This window comes from Megascapheus bottae, chromosome 25, assembly GCF_031878675.1.
Source record: "Megascapheus bottae isolate mThoBot1 chromosome 25, mThoBot2.hap1, whole genome shotgun sequence".
NCBI classification, from domain to species: domain Eukaryota; kingdom Metazoa; phylum Chordata; class Mammalia; order Rodentia; family Geomyidae; genus Megascapheus; species Megascapheus bottae.
The window spans coordinates 3,966,806-3,980,460 of record NC_143533.1 but is presented as its reverse complement, the minus strand read 5'-3'; the positions used below and the strand labels follow the sequence as shown (position 1 = coordinate 3,980,460).

At 42.9% G+C, this 13,655-nt stretch overlaps 1 protein-coding gene across 2 annotated transcripts in view; it reads left to right on the top strand.

Moving 5' to 3' along the window:
* The window catches only part of Xpo6 (exportin 6), a 74,794-nt gene that overhangs the window by 22,802 nt on the left and 38,337 nt on the right, over nt 1-13,655 (top strand). For both annotated transcript variants that reach the window (XM_090357883.1, XM_090357882.1), the window contains exons 3-7: nt 1,493-1,605; nt 2,540-2,737; nt 4,497-4,656; nt 6,972-7,049; nt 13,098-13,551. In XM_090357883.1, coding sequence (XP_090214009.1) covers nt 1,493-1,605; nt 2,540-2,737; nt 4,497-4,656; nt 6,972-7,049; nt 13,098-13,551 — 1,003 coding nt within the window. The remainder of the gene's footprint in view (nt 1-1,492; nt 1,606-2,539; nt 2,738-4,496; nt 4,657-6,971; nt 7,050-13,097; nt 13,552-13,655) is intronic.

The following is a 13,655-nucleotide window of genomic DNA, read 5'->3' as shown; positions in this document are numbered from 1 at the left end:
ACATCTTCAGCAGAAGCCAGTCAGTACTACTCTAGATCCTGATAGAATGCTTGGCCAGGACCTCAGGCAACCATCTGGCCACTTTGCCAGTGAAGGAAGGGGAAGTATCAGGAGGAGCAATGGCTTGCTGAGATCAGCACAGTGAATAGTGGCTGAGAAGAGCCCAGAGCCCAGAGGGCCTCTGCTCCAACCCCCTCTCACTTTTTGTTTTGATTTCACCTCTGGGTTGCATAGGTGGCTGCACAAGCCATCATATTCTCATGGAATTTTTAATAAGACTATCTCATATGGTATTTAGCTTAAATTCTAGGAAACATCACTGAGCAGCAACTTGAGGATTGGTGGAAACCTCTCCTGTATGGGTTTTTCTGCACAGACTTGTAGAATCTCTCAGGGCTGTTGTCTTTTTTTTTTTTTTTTTGTTTTTTGCTGCGTTGGGTTATATGTCATGGCTAGTGTAGCAGCTCCAGAGACATGGCAATGGGCTTCTGATACCTGTAGTCCTGAGGATTTGAGCTGGTGCTGTCAGTAGCCTCTGGAGAAGGAAAAAACCATTTTGATATGGGAGGTGCTATTCCCAGGAGCCTTCAGGATACTTTTTTTTTCTTTGCCAGTCTTGGGCTTGAGCCCAGGGCCTGAGCACTGTCCTTGGACTTTCTCAAGGCTAGAGCTCTACCACTTGAGCCTCAGCACCACTTCCGGCTTTTTTCTATGTATGTGGTGCCGAGGAATTGAACCCGGGTCTTCATGCATGCTAGGCAAGCACTTTAACCACTAGGCCAAACTCCCAGCCCTACTTTTTTTTTTTTTCTTTTAAGTTTTAGTGATATTTTAAAGCTGACCTAAATGTGTGTAGGTTAGCCAACTTGAATTATCTTGTGATTTTTTTTTCCTATCCTTTCTTTGTGAGGCCTTTTTCATCTACTTCTCTGGAGTTAGCACTGTAGGCTTCACTGAAATGTAGAAGAGTGGTGAGGCTCAAACCTGAGGAACCCAAAGAGCCAGGAAGGTGGAATGATAATCTTAAGACTTTAACAGTGCCAAAGTCTCTTCTCAGGAAAAGTAAGCTCCTGGCTTTAGCTGTGCATTGGTGCTCACCTGAGTAGGAGCTCTAGTGTGTGATCTCTTCCTTCTAGCAGTGGCTGGCTTTGCTAGTTGGTAATGAAAGTTTGCATTATACGGGTGCTGATGGCTGACGCCTGTAATCCTAGCTACTGCTCAGGAGGCTGAGGTCTGAGGTTCATGGTTCGAATTCAGCCCACGCAGAAAAGTCCCCATGAGACTCTTATATCCAAAAACCAGAAGTGGCATTGTGGCTTATAGTGGTAGAGCTCTAGTCTTAAGTACAAAGATGCTCAGGGACAGTGCCAAGGTCCTGAGTTCAAGCCCCACAACTGACAAAAATAAACATACAATGCTCATGAGACTACTCAGCCTTGGTTTAACTTCATATGTCTTATCACCTTCTTTCATTGCTGTTTCACTTTTACAGAAGAGCTTCTTAATAATTTTGCCCAGCAAGTAGGAGCCTGGAGATTCTGCCTGTACTTTCTCTCCAGCACTAGGAATGACTATGTAATGATGTACAGTTTAACGGTTTTTGAGGTAAGTTGTCAGATAATTTTATACTCTTGCAAGTCCTTTGTAGGCAAGTTGCCACATTAAATGTGTAGATGCCTGGCAAGCATTGGGAACTCAGGGTAGGTCTTCATCCTAGGTGCTGCCTCTGTTAGGTTAGATGCTATCCATCCTTGACTCTTAATTCCAGAAAGAATAGCAGGTGGGATGGTTGAGTCTGGTTAAGTAATCAACTTGGGTGATGACAGATGCTTTTTCCTCCATGTTACCATTTAAAAGGGAAAGATAACTAAAGAAAAAAAAATGTTTTGGGAGAAGGAGTGGTACCTGCAATAATACCTCATCCTCAAATGTTTGTTAACACTGTTTTCACTCTAAGGTGTAAGCACTTCTAGTAGTTTAATTAGGTCACTTTCCCCATGTCTTCTGGGGTGTTTCTGGAGTTTGAACTCAGCCTAATGCTTGCTGGGCAGCACTTAGGCTACTCCATGAACCCTTGGTCAAATTTAGCTGTTTTTCAGATAAGGTTTTCTGTCCTTTGTCTGGAGCTGGCTTTGAACTATGATTCTCCTTCCTATGCTTCCTATGCATCTGAGATTATAGGTGTGTGCTACCTTGTCTGGCTCGTTTGAGGAGGTAGAAATCTTGCTTTTTTGCTTGAGCTGGCCTGCAACTGTGATTCTCCCTCCTCCTCATCCTCTACCTGTTGGGATCATAGGCCTGTTCCACCATACTTGACCCTAGTGTGCGTGCGTGCGTGTGTGTGTGTGTGTGTGTGTGTGAGTGTGTGACAGAGACAGAGACAGAGCTAGAGCCAGACAGTCTAGCAAGACCTAGTCTTATATCAGTTGCCTCAGTCCCGCAAGCTTACTAGCCAAGTACTTTTTTTGCCACTGCCGTGGGAGTAAAAAAGGTTTTTCTTATAGGTGGTTAATTTAAAAGATACATGTTTGTTTTACAGAATCTGATAAATAAAATGTGGCTCGGGGTCCCATCTCAGGATAAGATGGAAATCCGTGGCTGTCTGCCCAAACTCCTTTTGGCTCACCACAAAACCTTACCTTACTTTATCCGGAATAAACTTTGCAAAGTTATTGTTGATATTGGACGTCAAGATTGGCCCATGTTCTACCATGACTTTTTTACTAACATTTTACAGGTAAGGATCTCCCTGAGGAAACTTTATCTTGTAAACTATAGAAGTGATTACTTCTGAGTCTTGAGCAGGTTTTGGACCTGCCATAGCAATGTTATGGCAGGGTAGATGGCAAGTTGTGCTCTGCAATGCAGGAGGGTGAGGAAACCCCACTTCTTTGTTAGCTTCTTACTTAGTTCCATTCAGCAAGTCTTTGTAAACCTGTTTAATGCTGCACCAGTGCTTTCGTAAGGATGGAGGGCTTCAGTAGTTTCAGAATTTGGTCAGAAAGTAGCTCTAAAACAGTAATTAGCCATTGCCAGGAGACTTAACTGCTGTGGTAGTATAGGCAGAGTATAGCACTTAGGGACATTAGTGGAGATTGGTTTTGCTTGGTCCCTGGACTTTCCTCTTTATCCTTGTTCAGAAATGATGCTTCCTTGGTCTGTGATGGGAAGGATGTTTTTCAGGGAAACATCCTTTCCTGAAGCAAAGAAATCCTTCACTTTTGAAGTATGACCTATGAAGCTGAGTACCTGTGGCTCCAACCTGTGACTCACACCTGTAATTCTAGCAGTTCAGGAGGCTGAGATCTAGAGAATCATGGTTCGAAGCCAGCCTGCAAGTCCATGAGACTGCATTCCAAAAAAAATCCACAATAAGGTGAATTGGAAGTATGTCTCAAGTGGTAGAGTGCTTTTTTTTTTTTTTGCTCAGTTGTGGGGCTTGAACTCAGGGCCTGGCACTGTCCCTGAGCCTCTTTGTACTCAGGCTAGCTTTCTAACACTTGAGCCACAATTCCACTTCGGGTTTTTTGAGAGGTTGATTAGAGATAAGAGTCTCATGGGAACTTTTCTGCGTAGGTTGGCTTTGAACCACAACCCTTACTCATCAGATCTCAGACTTTTGAGTAGCTAGGATTATAGGTGTGAGCCACCGGTACCAGCTTTTATTTTTTGTTGGTTATGGGGCTTGAACTTCTGGGTCTGAGTGCTGTCCCTGCCATTTCTGGTTTTCTGGTAGTTAATTGGAGATAAGAGTCTCATGGACTTCAGTGCCGAGGCTACTTTGAACCATGATTCCATGATTCTCAGATCTCAGCCTCCTGAGTAGCTAGGATTATAGGTGTGAGCCACCTGCCGCTGAACTTTCTTAAAGCATGAAGTTTAGAAATGTAAACCTGAGAATTATAAAGTTGACTTTAACAACTTGAATGTTGAAAAGATAATACAAATGCATATGTACATATCTTAATCACTAATACACATTCCTAATGTATATGGTCTGTCTTTTACAGAAATGCTATATAGTAAGAGCCTGTTTGTGTTTGTGCACGCATGTGTGTGTGTGTGTGTGTGTGCGTGTGCGTGTGCGTGCGCGTGCGTGTTGTAAGTAAAACTTGATTACCAGGCAAAATAATCTGCTAACTAGGCAAAACGCTGCTGGGAATCTGGACTAAAGTAGCAGTTGTCATGTTAGATACAAAAGTGCATTGTTTTCTTTGTTTAAGTTAATACATTAAAATTTATTATTTTTTGGTGGTACTGGAGTTTGAACTCAAGGCTAACATTTGATCCATGTTTCCAGCCCTAAAATTTGTTCTCAGAGTAAGGTGAGATTATGTTTCTCTGAGTGGTTAGAAAAGTCCTGTTTCTGGTATTGACTATTGCAGCCTGTTCCTGTAAGGTTAAACATACAGAGATTCTTCACAGGTTTAATGCTGCTGACTCCTCTCTGTACCTTATCAGTCTGACACTGCTTAGAACCTTTTCTTTCCTGGCAGTTGATTCAAACCCCTCTGACGACCCCCCTTGGGCTGATCATGCTGAAGACCACCTCAGAAGAACTAGCCTGTCCCCGTGAGGACCTCAGTGTGGCTCGCAAGGAGGAGCTGCGGAAACTGCTGCTGGACCAGGTGCAGACTGTGCTCGGCCTCCTCACAGGTGAGCAGCTTGGTGTGTTTAGAGCTCACACAGGCCCCTGGGCTATTGCCAAGTCCAAGTGTAAAATGGAAGTTTGGTTCTGTCTTTCCTGTAGCTGTAGCCTACTGTCTAGCGAACAGTTGACCTTCAAAGTAAAGTTGTAAGTCAATTTCCTTGTAGTCCTTTCTTACCTAGTCCTGCCTGTAACTATGACTAGTTATGATTAACATGCTTGTACCAGAATCTAAGTAGGTGCATGGTAAGCCTTTTATTTTATTTTATTTTTTTTATCAGTCGTGGGACTCTGGGATTGGGTGGTGTCTCTGAGCTCTTCAGATCAAGGCTCTACCCCTTGAGCCATAGTGCCACTTCTGGTTTTCTGGTAGTTAATTGGCGATAAGAGTCTTGCAGACTTTGGTGCCCAGGCTGGCTTTGAACTTCAATCCTCAGATCTCAGCTTCCTGAGTATCTAGGATTATAGGCGTGAGCCACAGGCACCCAGCTAAGCTCTTTATTTAAGATCATTTGAATTTAAGGACAGAAGAAGTTGGAGGAATAGCAAGATGTAAAACAAGGGGTGGAGGCATGGTTCAGATGGTAGAGCACTAGTCCATGTTGTTAACTTCTGTGTCCTACTCATATGCCATCAACTTTAGAATTCATTCATTTTTTATGTTGATATACTAAAGCTTGAAATCAGGGCCTGAGCTCTCTCCCTTAACTTTTATCACTCAAGGCTAGTGGTTTTACCAAACAACTGACAAAAAAAGGGAAGAAAAGCAGTTTATGAATACAACATGTCTTGATCAACATTCTTACTATGCTTTCCAACCTACCCTGACTTTGAACCTTGATTCTCAGATCTCAACCTCCTGAGTAGCTAAGATTACAGCTATGAGCCACCAACAGCTCGCTAAATTTACACTTTAAAACATAACAAGATTATGTAGCTCTATGAAACTATGTAAATCTAGAGCATTTGCATCACCCCAGAAAGAAACTCGGTTAGAGGGCATTTCCTGTTCTCCTCTTCCCTTAGTTCCTGACAGTCACCAGCTAGAGTATGTGTCTAGATTTGCCTCAGCAGAAAATGGAATCATACTTGCCATTCATGTGTGGCATGTTTCCTGGGCAGGCAGAGCTGAACAGGAGGCAGATATTGTAGAGGAGATGGGAAGCGTAGGAACAAACAGCAGGAAGTCAGAGGAAAAAGTCAGGTTGGGGGAAGAATGCAGGGTAGAGATTGAGAAAGAAGGTCTTGTGTTGAAGGCACAGTGGATTGTTCATTTGGCAAGTTGAAGCCTTGGGTGTGGGGTAGATTGAAGGCTGAGATAGGTGAGGTTAGGTTCTACAATGTGGGATGTTGCCGCTTACCTGGTGAGGTCTGTGGTCTGTGGGCCAAGTGATGAGCTCCAGGGAGCAGCTGCGGTGCAGGTCTGTGAGTGCATGCCTTTTAGGTGACAGGAGAGCTGGACCACAATCAGAATGAGTTTGAGCCTAGAGATAGTGAGAGTTGGGGAGACTTGAAGATGCTTGTTTGAAACCATGGCAGGAGTTGCTCCAGCAGAGATGGTGAGGGAGAGTCTATCACAGGACCTGGGGAAGGCAGCATTTAAGTGCTGAATGGTAAAGGGTGTGGTAGTGAAAAGAAGCAGTGGTGCTCCAGAAACCAGAGCAGATCTAGGAAAGAATGGCAACATAGGGTCAGAGAGAAGTATAGGCATAATCTAGAGTGTGTGGAGTGCCATGTTATGTCAAGGAGGTTAAGGGTTCAGTGGACACTAGGTGACTGGTGAAGATTAGTATTAGAAGAGTAGTGGGGAGAAACCACATGACAAAGTACCTCAGGGTGATGCAGTCCTGAATTGGACAGGACTTTGAAAGATAACTGAGAGTGAAGCAGTGAGCAAGCTGATAGCTAGAGAGGGACAGTACAGTTGAGGAGGGACGATTAAATACTGACCTTTGATCAAAGGTATTAGTGTGTGTGTGTGTGTGTGTGTGTGTGTGTGTGTGTGTGTGTGTGTGACAGTGACAGTATTTCAGTTTGCACTCAGAGCCTTAAATGCTCACTCAGTTTATTGCTCATGGACAGCCTTCTGTCATGTGTGTCCAGTCTGGCATTTTTCTGGCTAATTGAAGCTATAGTCCTTTAGACTTTCTGTCTGGGCTGCCTTTGAACATCAACACTCAGATCTTACCCTTCCAAGTAGCCAGGATTCAGTTGTGAGCCACTGGAACCTGGCTTAATAAATCATTCTAAAATTTGATTCTTATGTACTTCTTACATGCTAGACCTTATATTTCACTAAACTCAATTTCTCCTTTCTTGGTAGGTATCTTGGAGACTGTTTGGGACAAACACAGTGTTACTGCTGCCACCCCACCACCATCCCCAACTTCAGGAGAAAGTGGTATGGTCTGTTGCCACCTGTGGCATTTCTGATTAAGTGCAGTTGGGGGTTTCAGTGGGGCTTAACAAGTTTTATCTACATGGTACAGATATTGCCTTCATGTTAGTCCATTTTGGCCCTTCGTCCATGTTTTCTGAATAATTAGCTTTCTGAGCCAGAGAGAGTGTGTGTGTAGGGTTTACACTCAAGGCCTCAAACTTGCTAGTCAAATGTTCTTTTACTTGAGCCATTTCCCCAGCTGTTTTTGTCTTATTTTTCCAACTGGGTCTTGGAACCAGGATTGGCTTATTGATTGACATGAGATCTCACTTTTTTTTTTTTTCCAGTCCTGGGACTTGAACTCAGGGCCTGAGCACTGTCCTTGGGCTTTCTCAAGGTTAGCACTTGAGCCACAGTACCACTTGTAGCTTTTTTTCTGTGCATGTGGTACCAGGGAATCAAACCCAGACCTTCATGCATGCTAGGCCAGCACTCTACCACTAAGGCCATGTTCCCTACCCCAGGTCGCACTTCTTTTTAGGCTTAAATATCCTCAGGATTTATTTCATCTTCCTTAATAGTTAGAATTACAAAATGTGTACCACTACTTCTTATTTTCTTCTCTATTCATTATGATGGTGGTACCTTTGATTTTGTATCATTTCTCTTTTATTTTATTATTATTATTTTTTTTGCCAGTCCTGGGCTTGAGCTCAGGGCCTGAGCACTGTCCTTGGACTTTCTCAAGGCAAGAGCTCTACCACTTGAGCCTCAGTACCACTTCCAGCTTTTTTCTATGTATGTGGTACCGAGGAACCAAACCCTGGTCTTCGTGCATGCTAGGCAAGCACAAGGCTTGCCAAACTCCTGACCCTCATTTCTCTTTTAATTTATTGCTGTCCCTTCTAGTTTGTGGCCTCTTTAATTTTTTTTTTCCTCAAACTTTGTGGCTATGCTCCTTATAATGAAGTTGGCATAAGCTGGGGCTTGACAGGTCTTTTTGCTATTCTGCAGGGTTACAATGGCAGTGACCTGAAGGATAGGGCATTAGGTTGAAGAAAACCTTCTTCCCCACTGGAATGTGGCGAGAGCCATATTGTTCAGGGCACATGGGAGACTACTCTGTCAGCATTGAATTTGCATTGTAATGTAAACAAGAGAGAGTATTATCAGCTGTCATGGATTCAAGGAAAGATGACATTGTGACTGAGTAGGAATTTTTAGTTTCTAAATGCTTCTGTTTACATCTGTTTTCACAGATGCTTTTAAGTAGAGGACATCCTGTGAATTGGCACAAATTTCTACCTCTTTGCTAAAGGCTGATGTGACTAATGAAAAATAATTGCCACATCTTTCTCTTCTTCTACCCCAAGGAAATAGGCTGTTGCAATCAGACATCCTTAAGCCCAAACTGTCTCGTGTACCCTGTCATAAATATGTGGAAGTTGAAATTCTTTCAGTTACTATAAAATAGAAAATATGTCATGAGTTCTGAGGGCTGCTCGCAGTACCCAAATAATAATACCAGGTTCCATTTATCTATCTATCTATGTATCTATGTATCTATCCTTCCTTCCTTCCTTTCTTTCTTTCTTTCTTTCATTATTTATTTATTTATTTTTTGTGGCGCCAGTGCAGGGTCCTGAGTGTTGTCCTTGGGCTTTTGTGCTCAAGGCTAACATTCTACCGCCTAGGCCTAGGCCACCGCTCCACTTCTAGCTTTTTTGGTAGTTAGTTGAAGATAAGAATCTCATGAACTTTCTTGCCCCATCTGGCTTTGAACCATAATCCTCAGATCATAGCTTCCAAGTAGCCAAGATTACAGGTGTCTGGCCCTAATCATCATTCCTTTTTTTTTTTTTTTTTTTTTTGCCAGTCCTGGGGCTTCAACTCAGGACCTGGGCACTGTCCCTGAACCTCTCTGTGCCCAAGCATTCTATCATTTGAACCACAGCACCACTTCCAGCTTTTTCTGTGTATGTGGTACTGAGGAATAGAACCCAGGGCTTCATGCATGCTAGGCAAGCACTCTACTACTACGATATACTCCTGGCCCCCAAATCATTCTTTTTTTTTTTTTTTTGGTGAGTCAGTCATGGGACTTGAACGCTGGGTATGGACTCTGTCCCTGAGCTCTTAAACTCAAGGCTACTACCCTACCCCTCGAGCCACAGTGCCACTTCTGGTTTCTGGTGACTAATTGGAGATAAGAGTCTCATAGACTTGTGGACTTTTGTGCCTAGGCTGGCTTTGAACCTCAATCCTCAGATCTCAGCCTCCTGAGTAGGTAGGATTACAGGCATGAGCCATCATGCCTGGATCAAAAGCTATATTTTTTAGTTGACCTCATCAGGTATGTTCTTAGCTACTTTATTTTCCTTGGCATCAATTGGGGAATATCAGATCATACACACAAAAAAATAAGCTTTTTTTTTGCTTTTAAATATCTGATGTCCACTCAGTGAGTAATGCTTACATATTATTACAATTTTTTTTCTTCATTTTGGCTGGTTCTGGGATTGAGCTCAGAGTCTGAGGGCTGTCTCTGCTTGTTTTATTAGACTAGCACTCTACCACTTGAGCCACAGTACTGCTTCTGGCTTTTTCTGAGTGGTTTATTGGAGATAAGTGTCTCACAGACTTTCCTGCCTTTGACTGGCTAGTTTCAAACCATAATCCTTAAATCTTAGCATCCTTTGTAGGTAGGATTACAGGCATGAGCCACCATTGCCCAGCTACAGTTTTCTTAAGTCTTGAATTTTGGTTTTTGAAAAAAAGTGAAATAAATTAAGGCTTTGGGAAGGGGGGAGGGAGCCGGGAGCCTAGTGAGGTAAATAAGTTCATAAGCTAAATATGCTTCCTCTTTCAAAAATAGAAACTGTATGCTCATTGGTTACATTTTTCTGTTTTTGGTAATTGTAAGCAAAGTCATCAGATCTTGCCCCATTGTGTGGACAGTGCTGGTGACCTAATCAGCATACATTCTGTGGCCTTTGCTCAGTTGTCTTACAGCACAGTCAAGTTAAGTTTGCAGAAAAATTTCTTGACCTCACAAGTGTAGTTTTGTAGAGGAAATTCATTCTGAGAAAGTACAAGTTTCAGTGAATAAACCAAACTAGTTCCGTAGTTATGGTCTCCTCACTTTCTTTTTAAGCTTACAGTTAATTATAGTGGTGTATGTGGGGATTTCATTGGTATGTTCACTTATGTTTACAATGTATTCCATTCACTTATCTGTTTTTCCCTCTTCTCAAAGCAGTTTTAAATGGAATAATTTCATTGTTTCATTTTCAGAGTCACTAATAGTCTATCTCCAGAGTATTCAGCTTCCTTCATCTATTCCCTTCTAAGAAGAAAGATCAGGGACTGCTCCTTGCATCATCTGTAACACACACATTTGATGTGGGAACAATTTGAAGGGGTGGGGTACAGTGGGTATGCAGTATTTCTCAGAATAGTTCCTCAGATTGTTGCTTCGTCTTCTAACCCCAGGCAGTGAGAAACACTCACATCATTGCACTGAAGTCTTCCTGCAAAGGGCAAGTACCTGCCAGCAACTGCCAGAGCCCTCATCGCCAGAGGGAGAGAGCAGATATAGGAACCCAACACCCACTCAGGAGCACATGTTTTCTCTACTAACCTGGTCACTGTCACCACTTCTGATCAAGTCCTTCTCCAGGCTTTGTGTACCAGCCTTACCCCTTAATGGATATATGATATGACCTTGAATGAGTCCTTTCACCCTCTGACCTTGATGTTGCTAGCTTTAAGAGAATAGCCACTAGGGAAGGTGTGAACAGAACACCTTGTTCTGGCTGCTGCTGTTTGTCACTCAGGTACAGCTTCTGTCTCTTGGTCTCCTCTTAGTCTGTACTTTCTGCTTGGTCACTTGGGGGAAAAAAGTATACAAAATGAAATGAGTTTGGTGTTGCAGTTCTGAGTTAGCTTTGATTATTGTTTTACATTAAAAATGAAGAGACTGTATTGGTGTGCAGTTTCCGGGGTAGGTTTGCACACACACTGATGAAGTTTGTAGAAGCTTGAGTTGAGAATAATTCACATCTTTCTACTTTCCCAAACTCTGCCCAAGTATGTATCTTTGTGCATTTGCACATCTTTTCGTGGATCCATTATAACCTATAGAAAGACTCTCAGAGGATCAGTATACTGCCTGTGATCTCATTTCCTTCTCCCAAGAGTTCCTGGGAGGTAGTTTCCTCTCATTTTGCTAAGTTAAGCTATGGGTGGACCATTGGTTGTCAGTTGGGGTGCTGTGCCCTGTAGTGTAATGTCTGGAGGGAGGTTGTGGTTAGCACAGCTTCTGTCCTGCAGCTACTAGAGGCTGGGAGGCTGCTACTCTACAGTATAAAGCATACCAAGGCTTTTGACAGTGCTGAGGTTGAGAAACGCTGATGCAGAAAACATGAAATTTTAGTAGTTGAAAGAAAAAAGCCAAAAGGAAGAGTGATAGGATTTTTTTTTTTTTTTTGGCTTGTCCTGGGGCTTGAACTCAGGGCCTGAGTGCTATTGTTGGGCTTTCTCAAGGCTAGTACTCTACCACTTGAGCCACAGCACCACTTCTGGCTTTTTCTGTGTATGTGGTACTGAGGAATCAAACCCAGGGCTTTGTGCATGCTAGGCAGGCACTCTACCACTAAGCCAAACTCCCAGCCTTGAGTGATAGGATTTTGTAGGAGAGTTTCTTAGATTTGTGACAGCCACCTCAGGCAGCCTCTAAGTTAGTAAATGTACTGTACTCTATCCATGGATTTCTTTTTGTCAGTCCTGAGGTTTGAACTCTGGGCCCTGAGCCTGCTAGGGAGGTAATCTACCCCTGAACCTTACCTCCAGCAGCCTCCCTCTTTTTTCACCTTCAGGTTTTTTTGTTTTGTTTTGTTTTGTTTTTGTCATCCGTCATAGGACTTGAACTCTGGGCCTGGGCACTGTCCCTGAGCTCTTCAGCTCAAGGCTACCGCCTTACCCTTGGAGCCACAGTGCTACTTTCGGTTTTCTAGTGGTTAATTGGAGATAAGAGTCTCGCGGACTTTAATGTCTTGACTGGCAAGGATTATAGGTGTGAGCCAGCACACCTGGCTGGTTATTTTTGAAGTAGGGTCTTACTTCCTACCTGGTTATAGTCCTAGACTACAGTTCAACCTATTTTAAGTTTCTCATTGTAGCTGGGATGACAGGTGCATATTACCACATCTAGCCAGCTTCTTCCATTGATGGTGTCTTAAGGACTTTTCTGCCCAGGCTGGTCTAGAACCATGGTCCTTCCAATACCAGCCTCCCAAATAGAATTGTAAGTGTAAGCTTTTATGTTTTATTTTTTAAAGATGGGGCCTCTAATAGAGAACATCCTGAGTGCTACCTGCCTGCAATCTACTCTGCTTGCTCATGTTCCTTACTTAGAAAAGAAATTATTTGGTAATGTGTTTCATTAAGTTTTTTTCTTGAAAATTTGTGTTGTGGTTGTTTTAATAAGTCATTTCCCTATGTTTCAGTCTTTAACTCATTAGTATCTAACTTTATGGTGTTAAGGGCTTTTATTTAATGATTTTTTTTCTAAAAATATGGTTATGATTTAGGAAACAGAAGAAAAGGAAACTTGGGTAGTAGTAATATTACTATTCTGTTTCCTGGGAATCTGCTGTTCTACAAATCTTATTGAAACCCCATTTAGGTCAGAACACTGAAGACTATAGCCAAATTTTTTCCCTCTCAAGAATCAAAAGTAGTTGGCTAGGTGTGGTAGTGATTTAAAAAAAAAATCAGAAGTAAATATTGTGTTTTGTGTTTTGCTATGCTATTAAATTTTTGTTATGTGAGTGTGTGTGTGCACTCATACTCACACACAGACCAGGGATCAGACCCAGGCTTGTGTGTACTAAGCTGCTAAGCGTGTGCTCTAGCACTGACCCCAGCCCCAGTAATTGGTGTTTAACTCTGAACATATTGGTTGTATTTTTTATTTCATAGGCAACTAAGCCTTTTCTGGAGGAAGAAGAATTACTTAGAGGGGTTTGTCGATACTGGGTATTGTAAAAGTTTCTTTTAAATTTCTAGGTGACTTACTAAGTAACCTGTTGCAGAGTCCTAGCTCAGCCAAATTATTGAATCAGCCTATCCCCATCCTTGATGCGGAGAGTGAGTATATCTGTTCTCTGGCCTTGGAGTGTCTGGCCCATCTCTTCAGTTGGATTCCTCTGTCTGCCAGCATCACCCCATCCCTCCTCACCACCATCTTCCACTTTGCACGCTTTGGCTGTGATGTCCGGGCCAGAAAGATGGCATCAGTGAATGGCAGCAGCCAGAACTGTGTCTCGGGACAGGAGCGTGGCCGGCTTGGTGTGCTGGCCATGTCCTGCATCAATGAACTCATGTCCAAAAACTGTGTGCCTATGGAGTTTGAGGAGTATTTGCTGCGTATGTTCCAGCAGACTTTCTACCTCCTGCAGAAGATCACCCGGGATAACAATGCCCACACGGTGAAGAGCAGGCTAGAAGAGCTTGACGAGAGGTAATGCAAAGGCCGAGTGGCTATGCTCCAGACAGGGCTTGTTTGTTACTCCATGCCACGTGCTGTCTGTAACCTGTTTGATTTCAGAATATGGGCCTCCTGGT